Source organism: Erinaceus europaeus, chromosome 13, assembly GCF_950295315.1.
Source record: "Erinaceus europaeus chromosome 13, mEriEur2.1, whole genome shotgun sequence".
Classification (NCBI taxonomy): domain Eukaryota; kingdom Metazoa; phylum Chordata; class Mammalia; order Eulipotyphla; family Erinaceidae; genus Erinaceus; species Erinaceus europaeus.
This window is the reverse complement of record NC_080174.1, coordinates 12,596,683-12,612,062: the sequence shown is the minus strand read 5'-3', so window position 1 is coordinate 12,612,062 and position 15,380 is coordinate 12,596,683. Positions and strand designations below refer to the sequence as shown.

The following is a 15,380-nucleotide window of genomic DNA, read 5'->3' as shown; positions in this document are numbered from 1 at the left end:
AAAATGATTCTATGTCGGTCTGAAAAAATTTAGCTGACTAGATAATTTCAAGAAACACCCCCCCCCCCCAGAGAAAAGACTCAAAAAAGCAGAGAACTGTATTATAAACATCTCTGAACTGCCAAAACATTCCCCTGTACTGTATTTGCTCTAGGAAAGTGTTTAAAGCATAAAGATTGGGCCAGGTGGTGGCGCACCTGGTTGAGCGCACATGTTGCAATGCTCAAGGACCCAGGTTCAAGTCCCCAGTCCCCACCTGCAGGGGGAAAGCTTCACAAGTGGTGAAGCAGGGCTGCAGGTGTCTCTCTGTCTCTCTCCCTCTCTATCCCTCCCTCCCATCTCAATTTCTGACTGTCTCTATTCAATTAATAAATATAATGAAACAATTTTTTAAAAAAGCATAAAGATGTTATTGGGTTGTTGGAAAAATCATGATGTATTTTTCTATGCAAAAAAAAAAAAAAAGGGAGTCGGGCTGTAGCGCAGCGGGTTAAGCGCAGGTGGCGCAAAGCGCAAGGACCAGCATAAGGATCCCGGTTCGAACCCTGGCTCCCCACCTGCAGGGGAGTTCGCTTCACAGGCGGTGAAACAGGTCTGCAGGTGTCTATCTTTCTCTCCTCCTCTCTGTCTTCCCCTCCTCTCTCCATTTCTCTCTGTCCTATCCAACAACAACAACAACAATAAAACAACAAGGGCAACATAAGGGACTAAATAAATAAAATAAATATTAAAAAAAAAAAAAAAAAAGAATGTGTCACAGCTTTTCCAACAATCCAATATATGTAATGTTGAATCAACTACTTTTCCAAATTTATTTACTCATAAAAACTATCGAAACTTTTTTTTTGTTAATCAAAGGAGAACTGCCAGCTGATGCAGAACCCTTCTTTTTTAAATTTCTCTTATATTTATTTATTTTCCCTTTTGTTGCCCTTGTTGTTTTTCATTATTGTTGTAGTAGTTATTATTGTTGTTATTGATGTCGTTGTTGTAACATAGGACAGAGAGAAATGGAGAGAGGAGGGGAAGACAGAGAGGGGGAGAGAAAGATAGACACCTGCAGACCTGCTTCACCGCCTGTGAAGCGACCCCCCTGCAGGTGGGGAGCCCGGGGGCTCGAACTGGGATTTTTATGCTGGTCCTTGCGCTTTGCACCATGTGCGCTTAACCCACTGCGCTACCACCCGACTCCCAGAACCCTTCTTTAGAACAGAGTTATCTAAGCTACAATTCAAATGTTTCTTTAAGAAGAAGAATGAAGAGAAAAAGACCCTGTCTATGTATTGAATTTCTGTTAATTCTTAGCAAATGAAAGTCACTCTGGTTCTCTCTCTTCTTCGAAAGATGACAGTAAATGTTTCATTTTGAAGGGTCAGGTGGTAGCTCACCCAGCAGAGTGCACATGTGACCATGCATGAGGACCTGGGTTCAAGGCCCTGCTCTTCACTGGCGAGGGATGGGGCAGCTTTGTGAGTAGTAGAGGGGTACCGTAGGTGTCTCTCTTCTCCGTCTCTCTCTCTCTCTACCTCTCACTTCTATTTAAAAAAGAGAGAGAGAGAGAGAAAGAGAGAAAATGTCCACCAGTAGCAACAGAAATCTCTAGTTACCAAGCCCCAGCTAGAAGACTGGTAGCAAATCATCATCATTATTTTTATTATTATTACAGAGTGAGGAGATGACTCAGCAAGTAGAGAGAATGAATGCCTTGCCATGCATGAGACCTTATTTTTTTTCATTTATAAAAAGGAAACACTGACAAAACCATAGGATAAGAGGGGTACAACTCCACACAATACCCACCACCAGAATTCCATATCCCCTCCCCTCCCCTGATAGCTTTCCTACTCTTTACCCCTCTGGGAGTATGGACCCAAGGTCCTTGTGGGATGCAGAAGGTGGAAGGTCTGGCTTCTGTAATTGCTTTCTCACTGATCATGAGTATTGACAGGTCTAGCTATACTCCCAGCCTGCCTCTCTCTTTCCCTAGTAGGGTGCGTCTCTGGGGAATCGGAGCTCCAGGACACATTGGTGGGATTGTCTGTCCAGGGAAGTCTGGTTGGCATCATGCTAGCATCTGGAACCTGGTGGGTGAAAAGAGAGTTAACATACAAAGCCAAACAAATTGTTGAACAATCATGAACCTAAAGGCTGGAATAGTGCAGATGAAGTGTTGGGGGGGTCTCCACTTTGTAGATAGCTAGTAGGCATATTTTAGTTATATTCCAAAGGGCCTGTGGCTATACTAGTTTTTTTTCCCCTGAGCCTGAAAATCTGATATGCAGGTGGATCCAAGTTATTGTCTGGGGAGATGATGTCATGGCTGGAAAAGGAACAGAAAGGGAAGAGGAAGAGAGTAGCTTCCTAATATGGGAAAGGGGTATAAATATTGTTGACTGTAAACCCCATCAATTTGATATAATCTGGGGCCCATATTCATCTTAGGAGCCTATGTGACCTCTGCATCCCTGTAAATCTGAGCTCACATTCTGTGGTCATGAGTAGGAACATTCCAAGCTGCCCCAGTATCGACCCATCTTCCTGAGCTGTAGCATAGAAGGGAGGATGGAACATTTTCTGCTGTTGTTGATCAGTTGAGGGCAAGGACCTATGGGGGCCCACAAAGGGGTTTATTGTGTTGTTCCTGAGACCCTATTTTTGTTGTAGGTACCATATACTAGAACTGTGGTCAGTTCAAAGGAACTGCACGGATGATCAAGCAGTGCTTTAGTCTCTCTCCCTCTCCCTCACTTTAGTCTCTCTCTCTCTCTCTCTCTCTCTCTCTCTCTCTCTCTCATAGAGTATGAATACAACTCAAAATGACTAACCATATGGTAGGACTGTGGTCAGTTCAAAGGAACTACACGGATGATCGAGCAATGCTTTTAGTCTCTCTCCCTCTCCCTCTCTCTTTCTCTCTCTCTCTCTCATAGAGTATGAATACAACTCAAAATGACTAACCCAAGTGAAAAAAATAAGGAAGTAGCAAACTACTGGATGGTTTCACTCATACGTAGAATATATTGGTTGTCAGAAAAGTTATGATGTATTTCTCTGTTTTCAAAAAATGCACCACGACTTTTCTGACAACCCAACCCATCAGATACAGCTAAAACAAACTTGCAAAAAAAAAAAAAAAAAAGAGGAGGCTTTCAATAATTACTATTGAAGAAGCTACAATGCCCTGAATTGTCTAGTTCTGATGACACGTGCACAAGAGATGCTCTCTCTCCTTCCTGTCCTCATTTTTAATGAGCTCATGCCATGCTTGAAAAGGATTGTAAAGGAAAGCTGACCAGGGGACTCCCAAGAAGACCTCCCAGGCATGTAGAACATCTTGGAGCCCCTCCATGTAGGGCTGGCCATGGCCTTCTGAGTCCATCAGGAAACAAGTCTTTCAGTGCTGTGCCTGAAACAGAGGGTGTGGCTGAGATTCCAGAGCCTGGAGCCTCACCCCACCTGTGACCTTTAATTATTGGTTGTGGAGCCCAAAGGAAGCTCTCTTCCGTTCATGAGCCATGATTTCCTCACCTTAAAACGAGTAGTTGGGACTAGCAGGTGCTTGTGCTCCCTCCCTGCTGCAGTGTGGTTCTGGAGCAATGAATGCCGGTCATTCAGGTCTCAGGGACCAGGCCCTTGAGAGAAACTTCCTCCTGCTGATGAGTTCATACAGGAAGTGGACTAAGGCCAAAGAGATCTTGGAGACCACAACATACAGAACACACACAGTTGGGCAGGGAGCGGAGGGGTAGGTATGAAGGATGTTATTCGTGATGGGAGCAGTGTGGTGTATACAGGTGTGCAATTAACCCTCTGTAAACTCTGTTGATACTGTAAACCAAAGTTAAATGAACAAACAAGAAAAGTTTAAAACAAATAAGGAATTAAATACTGCCAGGGAGAGTTTTGTTTAAGGAGCATGATGAGTTCTGCTCAAAATAACTTCTCATAAAGCAGGATTGGGATTTTTTGTTTGTTTGTTTGGTTGGTTGGTTGGTTGGTTTTGGTGTTTGTTTTGCTACGAGGTTATCATGGGATTAGTCCCTGCACTGCCTCACCTCTCTCGGTGGCCATTTTTTTCCTGGATAAAGGATGCGAGAAAGAAGTAGAGAGTGAGGGAGCTGGGTGGTGGTGCACCTGGTTGAGTGCACATGTTACAATGTGCAAGGACACGAGTTCAAGTCCTGACTCCCTCCCTACAGTAAGGGAGGCTTTGCAAGTGGTGAAGCAGTGCTGCAGGTATCTATCTATCTATCTATCTATCCCTTCCCCTTTGATTAGTCTATCTCTATTAAGTAAATAAATAACATTATTTTAAAAGAAGTAGAAAAGGTCAAGAAATACTACTTGGAAAGCCCCCCTGACCCCACAGGTTCTCCATGTGATAGTCCAGGCTCAACCCCAGGTCCTTGGTACAAAAGGAGGATTTATCTTGCATGATCTGGGTGTATGATCTATATTCAAAGTACTTCCTCCTCCAGAAATGTGAATCACTGGTCAAGAAATACTGCTTCTTTGACTCTTTTTCTTCAACCTTTTCCCTTTCTGCCTATAGTATCTAAGAGTTCAACTGCTATGAACAGGATTCAATAAAAGACATGATGAAAATAGCGAAATTGTACCTTCCAATCTAAAACTAATCTCACACCAGGGGTTTTCTGGTTAGTACATAGAAAGCATGATGGAAATTAGGACTGGCCTATAATTTTGCACTGGTAAAAAGATCTTTTCAAAGTATAAGACATGAAATTCATTAACTGTAAAAAGAAATATATATATAGGGAGTCGGGCGATAGCACAGTGGGCTAAGCGCACATGGAGCAAAGCTCAAGGACCAGAGTAAGGATCCCGGTTCAAGCCCTGGCTCCCCACCTGCAGGGGAGTCGCTTCACAAGTGATGAAGCAGGTCTGCAGGTGTCTGTCTTTCTCTCCTCCTCTCTGTCTTCCCCTCCTCTCTCCATTTCTCTCTGTCCTATCCAACAATGACGACATCATCAACAACAATAATAGCTACAACAATGAAATAACAAGGGCAACAAAAGGGAATAAATAAATAAATATTTATATATATATATATATATATATATATATATATATATATATAGTTTTTATGAGAGAGCCAGATCAATGCCCAAAATATGCAATGCCACGGGTCAAACTTGGGGCCTCATGCATGTAAGTCCTGCACTCTATCTGCTGAGCTACCTCTCTAGCTATAAGCCAATGGATTTTAAAGTATCAGAGTCTATAATACATTGGTATGGTTTCATACTCCAGTAAAAGCACTCAGAAACTGGGGAGTGGGGGGTAGGGGGTGGGAAACCTGCCGCAAACTGAGACGCAGTGTAAGATTCATATTCATCTGGAAAAGCTGCTAAGGTGTTGTCCCCTTTTCCAATTATATGTCTGTAGGTTGGGCCTGTTTGTTTGTTTGTTTGTTTGTTTGTTTGTTTTCCTCTATGTACTTCAACCAAAGGAGCAGTTTGCAACAGATTAAATATAGAAGCAGATAGGAGAATCCCTGTTTTCTTAATATTTATTTTTAATTTTTTATTAAGGGACTAATGCTTTACAGTGCAATCATTGGCATATGCATACAATTTCATTAAATAATGGGGCCCCAGTGTTTTCCTATCCACTTATCAACCACCTTCTCCCTCCCACCCCAGAGTCCTTTACTGTGGTGCAGTACACCATGTCCATGAGAGAAAGAGATAGAGAGGCCAAAGCATTGCCCCGCTCTGGCTCATGGTAGTGTGAGGGACTGAACCTTAGACTTTGGGGCCTCAGGTGTGAAAGTCTTTTTCATTATGTTGTCTCCCTCACCTAAGAATCCACCTGTTTTGGAATAAAATATAAAGCCACTCTCTTCTTCCCATTGATTTTTTTTTTCAAATCTATTTTTTTTTTTACAAAATGTTGTCTATGCTAACATGTGTTAGATGCATTAAGTGAACTGATTTGCTTGTTTAGAATTTTAATCTAAATTTGTAACAATGACTATTAATTTATGTAGTCTAGGTATTGAATTTTTTTATTTAAGAAAGGAGACATTAACAAAATCATAGGATGGGGGGGTACAACTCCACACAATTCCCGCCACCCAATCTCTATATCCCGTCCCCTCCCCTGATAGCTTTCCCATTCTCTATCCCTCTGGGAGCATGGACCCAGGGTCATTGTGGGATGCAGAAGGTGGAAGGTCTGGCTTCTGTAATTGCTTCCCTGCTGAACACAGGCGTTGACTGGTGGATCCACACTCCCAGTCTGCCTGTCTCTTTCCCTAGTAGGGTGGGACTCTGGGGAAGCGGTATTGAATTTTTAAGAGTGTAAAAGGTCTTGAGCCCCAACTCCCGAAGTTTGAGAGCCAACCGCCTGTGGTGGCTCCCTATGATAAGTCCTCTATACAAAGACTGTGGTCAGCATGATAGGTCCTCACATTCAGGTAGGAAAGGCCAGATCCCCAGGTGACTGAGGAGAGCCTTACAAACATAAATGATAGGGACTGGGTGGTGGCGCACCTGGTTGAGCTCACCAGTTACAGTGAAAAAGGACCTGGGTTCAAGCCCCCAATCCCTACCTGCAGGGGGAAAACTTTGCAAGTGGTGAAGCAGGTTTACAGACGCCTGTCTCTTTCTCTCATACTTCCCTTTCAACTTCTGGCTGTCTCTATCCAATAAATAAATAATGATAGTTAAAAAAAAATTCAGACATGAATGACAAAAGTCAAGCTGAGCAGAAAAAAGGGAGAGCTGGCATAAAGCAAAGAGAAAAAAAATCAGAACAGCAACAAGAATATCCTCTTTGGAGATGAATGATTCTGTACCCATAAAGGAGAACAGAAACATAGGAACCATCAGAAGAGCCTATTCTTAAAACACACACACATCAAAAATAAGATATTAGAAATGAAAACAAAATCACTAGCAAGGAGAGGAAATAAAGTTGAAAATCTTCCAGAAAACAGAACAGTAAGCAAAAAAATAAAAGAGAGAGAGAGATGAAAGAGGTGAGTCAGAAAGAATCAGTATCAGCAGCAGATGTCAGATGTACACCATTCTCAGAAGCACAAACTTCAAAAAAGAAAAAAAATAGAAAGTGGGGAGTCGGGCGGTAGCGCAGCAGGTTAAGTGCATGTGGCACAAAGCACAAGGACCGGTGTAAGGATCCCGGTTCGAGCCTCCGGCTCCCCACGTGCAGGGGAGTCACTTCACAGGCAGTGAAACAGGTCTTCAGGTGTCTGTCTTTCTTTCCCCCTCTCTGTCTTCCCTCCTGTTTCGATTTCTCTCTGTCCTATCCAATGACAGCAACAACAACAATAATAATAACCACAACAATGATAAAACAACAAGGGCAACAAAAGGGGAAAAAATGGTCTTCAGGAGCAGTGGATTCGTGGTGCAGGCACCGAGCCCCGGCAATAACCCTGGAGGCAAAAAAAAAAAAAGTAGAGGGGAGAAGATATCAAACACACAATTCAGGAACAGTTTCTTAAGCTTTTTAATGCCAGAATCTATTCTATTTAAAAATTAGCAAAAAAGGGGCCAGGTGGTTGCATACCTGGTTGAGTGCACACATTACGTTGCACAAGGACCCGGTTTGAGCCCCCACTCCCCACCTGCAGTAGGGGGAGGGGGAGCTTCACAAGCAGTGAAATAACACTGCAGGTGTCTCTTTCTCTCTTTCCCTATCTTCCCCTCCCCTCTCAATTCCTCTCTGTCCTATCAAATAAAATAGAAAAGGACAAAAAAAGTAGAAAAAGAAGAAGAAAGAAAAGAAAGAAATGGCCACTGGGAGCAGTAGATTCATAGTGCTGGCACTGAGCCCCAGTGAGAACCCTGGTGGCAGTTTAAAAAAATTACTGAAAGCGATCAGCAGGAACATTCAGTTGGTTTATGCACGTGCTTTGTCATGCTCCTTAGCCAGTCCCCACTGCATTGGATAAAGCTCTGGTGCTTTGGTTTCTTTTTATTTTAATGTTTGTATTAGCAGCAGCTAATAGGGCAGGGGTAGATAGCATAATGGTTATGCAAACAGACTGTCATGTCTGAGGCTTCAAAGTCCCAGGTTCAAACCCCTGTACCACCGTAAGCCAGAGCTAAGCAGTGCTCTGGTAGGGGAAAAAAAAAAAAGATTTTGTAAAAATAAAATAAAAAAGCAATAGCTAATAAAAGTAAACACTTTAATGTGGTGTGTGTGTGTGTGTGTGTGTGTGTGTGTGTGTGTGTGTGTGTGTTTAGTGATTTAATAATGGCTAACAAGATTGTGGGGTAAGAGGGGTACAGTTCCACACAATTCCCACTACCAGAGTTCCGTATCCCATCCCCTCCATTGGAAGTTTCCCTATTTTTCATCCCTCTTGGAGTATGCAAAAGACCTTTAAGATGGGGTGCAGAAGGTGGCAGTTCTGGCTTCTATAATTACTTCTCCCATGGACATGAAGGTCGGCAGGTTGATCCATACCCCTACCCTGTTTCTGTCTTTCCCTAGTGGGGTAGGACCCTAGGGAGGTGGAATTCCAGGACATATTAGTGAGGTCATGTCAGGTTGGTGTCATGGTCACATCTGCAACTTGGTAGCTGAAAAGCATTAAAATTATTACTAGCAACTCCATAGAGTACACTTTGAAAATTGGTAACAGTTACACTGACAATGACTTGTGACCCAGTAATTCCACTTATAGAATGACACCCAGCCAGGAGAGATCAGTTACAGTACATGTCGCACAATGGAGTATTCTATACAGTTACTTAAAGTACTGAGCCATTAAAAATAATCCTGACTTACATCTGCAGAAAAACATATTTTCTTTTCTTCTCTTTCTATGTTTGTACCAGACCACTTCTAAGTTTAAGGTGAATCTGAAGCTTCTGGTGCCTCAGGAATGAAAGACATTTTGCCTAACCATTATGCTATCTGTCCACCCCGGAAAGAGATTTTCTCACTAGCGAAGCTTTCAAGAAAAGCACTGCATCCACTCATGATCTTATATTTGTTAGTATGAATATCTGTTTTCTTTTTTCTTTTCTTTTCATTTCGTTTCTTTTCTTCTCTTTTCTTTTCTTTTCTCTTCAGGGTTATCACTCGGGCTCGGTACTGGCACTTAAGAATTCACTGCTGGGAGTCGGGCGGTAGTACAGCAGGTTAAGCACACGTGGCACAAAGCATAAGGATCCCGGTTCAAGCCCCCGGCTCCCCACCTATAGGGGAGTTGCTTCACAGATTGTGAAGCAGGTCTGCAGGTGTCTATCTTTCTCCCTCCCTCTCTGTCTTCCCCTCCTCTCTCCACTTCTCTCTGTTCTATACAACAACAACAACAATAAAAAAAAAATTCACTGCTTCTAGCAGCCATTTTTGTCCCCATATTTATTGAATAGGACAGAGAGAAATTGAGAGAAGAGGGGAAGATAGAGAGATGGAGAGAAAGACAGATACCTGCAGACCTGCTTCACTGCTTGTGAAGCAACTCCCCTGCAGGTGGGGAGCTGGAGGCTCAAACCAGGATCCTTGTGTGGGTCCTTGTGCTTAATACTATTTTGCTTAACCCAGTGCACCACCATGCAGCCTCCAGTGTGAATTTTTCGTTGAATGTCTGATTCCCAGTGGATTCCAAGAGCCATCCAAGAGATCAACATCCTTCTCTCTCTCTCTCTCTCTCCTCTCTCTCTCTCCACTGTTTGAAATTGCTGTCATTGCTTTGTAATTGTGTAGGTTTCAGGTGGACATCATCAAAGGTCAATGCCTATGTCCCCTCTACCCTGGTTCACACCAGGGACTGTTTTCCATTTTGCTCACCAGTGCGTTTGTTCTGAGTGCCCTGCGTAGTACCTGGTGCCTACACAGTGGCTTGAATGAGTGAGTGTGTGCCAGCAAGTGTGCAGACAGCGACAGGCTTCTAAAACACTTTGGTGTGAGGCAGCGTTCACTCTGGCGGGAGAGTTAATCATCTGTTTTGAGATTCCCTGCTCCACCTCGATTTGTCTAAGTGTTGGCAATAGTCTTCAGTTATCCAAAGGCATAGGATCCCTTCCTTGTCAGTGCCATAAAGAAATGCTTGACTTTAGGGAGTCGGGCGGTAGCGCAGCGGGTTAAGCGCATGTGGCACAAAGTGCAAGTTCTGGCATAAGGATCCTGGTTCAAGACCCCGGTTCCCCACCTGCAGGGGAGTCACTTCACAGGTGGTGAAGCAGGTCTGCAGGTGTCTATCTTTCTCTCCCCCTCTCTGTCTTCCCCTCCTCTCTCCATTTCTCTCTGTCCTATCCAACAATGATGACAACAATAATAACTACAACAATAAAACAACAAGGGCAACAAAAGGGAATAAATAAATATTAAAAAAAAAAGAAAAGAAATGCTTGATTTTCTAAGTTGTAGGAAATGCTCTCAATCAACTACAGTCTAATACTTTCTGGATTTTGTTTTTAGTGAACTGCTGCAAGATTTGAAAAACTGTGAAAATGACCCTGTAGCCATAGCGGAATGTTTTGTGTCCAAGGTAAGCAGAGGCCGTCACTGGGAACCAGTTGAGACAGATACAGAGTACAAACTGTTCTTGCGTTAAAATTAAAACGGTCAGTTTGCTCCATTTGGGGTGTTGTTGGCCACTCATGGCTCTCACCGTCCACAGTCAGGAAAAGGTAGCTTAATAGTAGAACGTCGAGCTTGACTGATGTAATTCTTCTTTCCTTGGGGGAAAAAATAAACTGTAAGCTAGAGGGAGGGAGGTTTCAGAGTTAAGGAATGTTAGACAAATAAACATGTGAAATATCATTAGGCTAGTTACAAAAACCTATCAGAATTTGAATGTCTTATATTAGTGCCTATGACTCTAGCCTGGACTGTATAATTCTCATGGGGGAGGGGGCTGACCACATGTCTCACCATGCACAAGGACCCAGGTTCAGGCCCCTAGCCCCTACCTTCACGGGGGGATGCTTCATGAGTAGTGAAACAGTGCTGCAGGTCTCTCTCTCTCTCACTCTTTCTCTCTATCTATCTATCTATCTATCTATCTCTGTCTTCTTCCCCTCTCAGTCCTATCAAACAATAAAATAAATATCTAAAAGAATATCTAAAAAATTATCATTTGGAGCCTAAAGAGAAAAAGGATCAGCCTCTTTCATCTTAAAATTACAAGGCAATGATTTGACTTAGAAAGCTGAAATAAGGGGCCAGGTGGTGGCACACCTGGTTAAGTGCTCACCTCGCAGTACACAAAGACCCAGGTTCAAGCCCCTGGTCCCCACCTGCAGGGGGAAAGCTTCACGAGTGGTGAAGCAGGGCTGTAGGTGTCTCTCTGTCTCTCTCTACCTCTCTGTCTCTCCCTTCCCTCTCAATTTCTCTCTGTCTCTATCCAATAATAAATAAATAAATAAAACAAAAAAATTTTTTAAAAAAGAAAGCTGAAATAACAGTTTGGGAATCTACGAGAATCAGTCCGTTGCATTACTTTTCCCCACCTACTACGCACTAGAGGTGAATCCTCTGAGCTTTCTCTTCAGAACTCGACAGCTTTCATGGGAGAAATGTCTAGCCCAATTGACCTGCAGCAAAAGCTCGTGCGGTTCTGCAGTTGCGTGTTCAGTGTACAAAGATGTAAGTCAAGTTCCCAACTGTGCTCTGGGACCTGTGGAGGACAGGCACTTCATGTAGTGCTCCCAAGTCCAAGGTGAACAGTGGGATGTCCTCCCAGCCTGACCTGGCTGCCGACTTTTTCCACAGGGTCATTTCAGGCTGCAGATGGTCCAACCAGTGGTTTGGAAGCCAAGCAGAACATTCTGGACTTCACTGAAATGTGGATCCTTGGCGGCAACTAACTGCACTTCTCTGTATATCACTGCTGACCTGCTGAGTCTCTCTCTAGCTTTCTCTCTCTCTCTCAAAAATTTACACATATGCTCTATAGCCAATTATTGTCCACATACTGCCTATATCAGAATTCATATTCCTCAAGGCCAGAAAAGGAAAATGAAAGGGTCAAATGGCAGAGACTCACCCAGTAGAGTGCACATCTTAAACCATGCCCTCCAGCCCCTACAGTTGGTGGAATAGTGCTGCAGGTGTCTTCCCCGCTCTCTGAATTTCTCTTTCTCTCTCTGTATCTCTTTGTCTCTGTGTATCTCTCTCTCTCCCTCCATTCAAAAGAAAGGAAAACATGGCCACTGAGAACTGTATAGTTGTGTAGGCACTAAGTCCCAAGGATAACATAGGTGGTAGGAAGAAATAAAAAGAAAGAAGGAAAGACAGAAAGAAGAAAAGGTGGGAGGGAGGGAGAAAAGAAGGAAAGAGAGGAGAGAGGGAGGGAGGAAGAAAGAGAGAGAGGGAAAGAAAGAAAGGAAGAAAGAAAGAAAGAAAGGAAGGAAGGAAGGAAGGAAGGAAGGAAGGGAGCAAAGAAGTAATAGAGAAAGAGGAAAGGGAGGGAAGGATAGAAAAAGGGAAAGGGGGGTCAGGCAATAGTGCAGCGGGTTAAGCACACATGGTACAAAGCGCAGGGACCGGTGGAAGGATCCTGGTTCCAGCCCCCGGCTCCCCACCTGCAGGGGAGTCGCTTCACAGGTGGTGAAGCAGGTCTGCAGGTGTCTGTCTTTCTCTCCCCCTCTCTGTCTTCCCCTCCTCTCTCCATTTCTCTCTGTCCTATCCAACAACAACGACATCAACAATAACAACAATAACCACAACAAGGCTACAACAACAGGGGCAACAAAAGGGGGGGAAATGGCCTCCGGGAGCAGTGGATTCATGGTGCAGGCACTGAGCCCCAGCAATCACCCTGGAGGCAAAAAAAAAAAAAAAGAAAGAAAGAAAAGAAAAGAAAAAGGGAAAGGGGAAAAAAATGAAAGAAGGAGCCATAGTTAAAAAAAAATAAGATAGACTGAGTGTATCAGAGATGTGTTCAAATAACCACAGCTCATAAACAGTATGGGAGCTTTCAGAAACATTTGGGCTTTTACTGATGGCTGTAATCACGCCTTGATTAAAGACAGTCCAGCATATGCTTCACTCCAGCTTAATTATTCACATAAAAGTCTGTTTATACACCCTGCTGCCAATCCCCAAATCATCTTTGCTCGTTGTAATCTTGCCAGGTTTAATTAGAAGACTCGCTCCAGTGCTCCATACTTTCACATGTCAGCAGGGAGCCGGGGAAGGAGTGTTTCGCCCTGGCATGGCCCCACTTTTCACTCAGCACCCCAAAATTTAGGAGGGGAACCCACCTTCTGCAGCCCTACCAGCTGCTCTGCTCTGGGGAGGCATGGAAAATTGCTTTAATTGAGAGGACATTATTGCAAGCAGGACACGGGTGGTTGGCATGTGCTTTTATCTGAAGCACTGAGACTTGGCCCAGCTCGCCTTGGACCTTGCCTTTGACCCTGCTTTTGTGGTAAGCGGAGCTTAAAGAAATCCTTCCTAACAGAGGGGGTACAGTGCTAGAAAAAGGGGGTGCCAGCTGCTCCTAGGAGCTGTGGTGCTCATTTCTCTTCAGGGAGAGAAAAGAGATTCCTACTCAGCAGCCCACACTGTCCACCCACTCAGCATGTGTCCACCCCCAGACTGTGGAAGCTTCTGGAACCAGTTTGCCTGTGTTTGCTGCCTCATTCCCACCTCTCCTCTGGGCTGTCTGTCAGACCCACCTGGACAGAGTTGAGAAGGGTTTGTCTATTTTTCTTATAGAGACAGAAATAGAGAAGAGAGAAACCTGTAGCTCTGCTCCACAACTCACGAAGCTCCCCCATCCCTGTGGGTGGGGACCAAGGGCTCGCTGTGCCTTACCGGGTGTGCCACCACCAGACCCCAAGGCCGTTGTTTTTACATTTGAAATTTTCTCTGTGCTCCCCTTTTCTTTACTTACAGAGAGACCTTGAGAGAAAAGGGGAGATAGAGAAGAGAGAGAGATAAAGAGGCATCTGTAGCACTGCTTCAGTATCCCTGAAGCTTCTCCCAGCCTACAAGTGAGGTCTACAGGGCTTGAACCCAGGTCCTTGTATACAGCAGCAGATGCTCTCAATTGGGTGTGCCAGCACTCAGCCCCATCCTCCCTCTTCAACTCAGACTTTTCTTTCTTTTTTTTTTTTTTTTTTTTTGCCTCCAGGGTTATTGCCGGGGCTCGGTGCCTGCACCACGAATCCACTGCTCCTGGAGGCCGTTTTTTCCCTTTTTTGTTACCCTGGTTGTTTCACCATTGTTGTGGTCATTATTATCATTGTTATTGATGTCAGCATTGCTGGCTAGGACAGAGAGAAATGGAGAGAGAAGAGAAATGGAAGACAGAGAAGGGGAGAGAAAGATAGACAACTGCAGACCTGCCTCAACCGCCTGTGAAGCGATTCCCCTGCAGGTGGGGAGCCGGGGGGCTCGAACTGGGATCCTTCCACCAGTCCTTGCACTTTGCGCCACATGCACTTAACCCACTGCGCTACTGCCCGACCCCCCCCCCCCCCGAGTCTGACAGGTCAAATGATCAAAAAGAGCCCAAATTTCAGGGAAGTCTGCTGATGTTGTTCCAGCCCAGGGTCAGGTCAGCAGAGGACAGGAAGGAAGTGAAGAGGTGCAGAGTACGTGAGCAAAGCCTCCATCTTGTTTGATGTCTGACTTTGGGTCAGTTGCTCTGCCCAGAAATCCAGAGCTAGATGTTCCAGAACCTTCGTGACACAATACCTGGATGGACCCAGCTAGGGAGTGAGGGGTGTGACCAGTCTGACTACTTCACTACCTCCTGGGTACCAAACAGTCGTGTAAAACTGGAGACCCAGAACCAGGGGCTCTTCCACTTTGCTTTTCAGGAAACTCAGGAAATCAAGACACTGTGAGCCTGAGAGAAAGACCATTGCCCGTGGGCTGACTTTTTCATTCTTTTTTTTTTTAATTATTAGTTTCATTTATTTCTAAGTTTTATTCATTGATTTAGGATAGGGACAGAGAGAATTTGAGAAGAAAGGGGGAGATAAGGAGAGAGAGGAAGAGAGATACCTGTAGGCTTGCTTCACTACTTGTGAAGCTTCCCCGCTACAGGTGCAGACTGGGGGCTTGAACCTGGGTCCTTGCACTAGCATGCACATTCTCTGGGCTCAGGTGACAGTATAAGAGTTTTGCAAAAAGACTCAAACCTGGGGCCCAAGGACCCAGGTTCAGTTCCCAGCACCACCATAGGCTAGACCTGAGTAGTATCAGTAGTGTCAAAACACACACACACACACACACACACACACACACACACACACACACATATATATATTTACACACATACACACACTCTACTGGGTACACCATCACTCAACCCCCATTCCTTGTTGTTTAGATAAAGAGTCGGGGAAAGAAAGAGTGAGGTTCTACCCTTACTGCACCCTATGGAGCCACCCCTCATGTGCAGTGCTTCCTTGAAGTGT

At 44.4% G+C, this 15,380-nt stretch overlaps 1 protein-coding gene across 1 annotated transcript in view; it reads left to right on the top strand.

Moving 5' to 3' along the window:
* The window catches only part of PLEKHG1 (pleckstrin homology and RhoGEF domain containing G1), a 100,796-nt gene that overhangs the window by 35,704 nt on the left and 49,712 nt on the right, over positions 1–15,380 (top strand). The window contains exon 3 of the mRNA XM_060205328.1: positions 10,423–10,492. Within this exon, the coding sequence (XP_060061311.1) occupies positions 10,423–10,492 (70 nt within the window). The remainder of the gene's footprint in view (positions 1–10,422; positions 10,493–15,380) is intronic.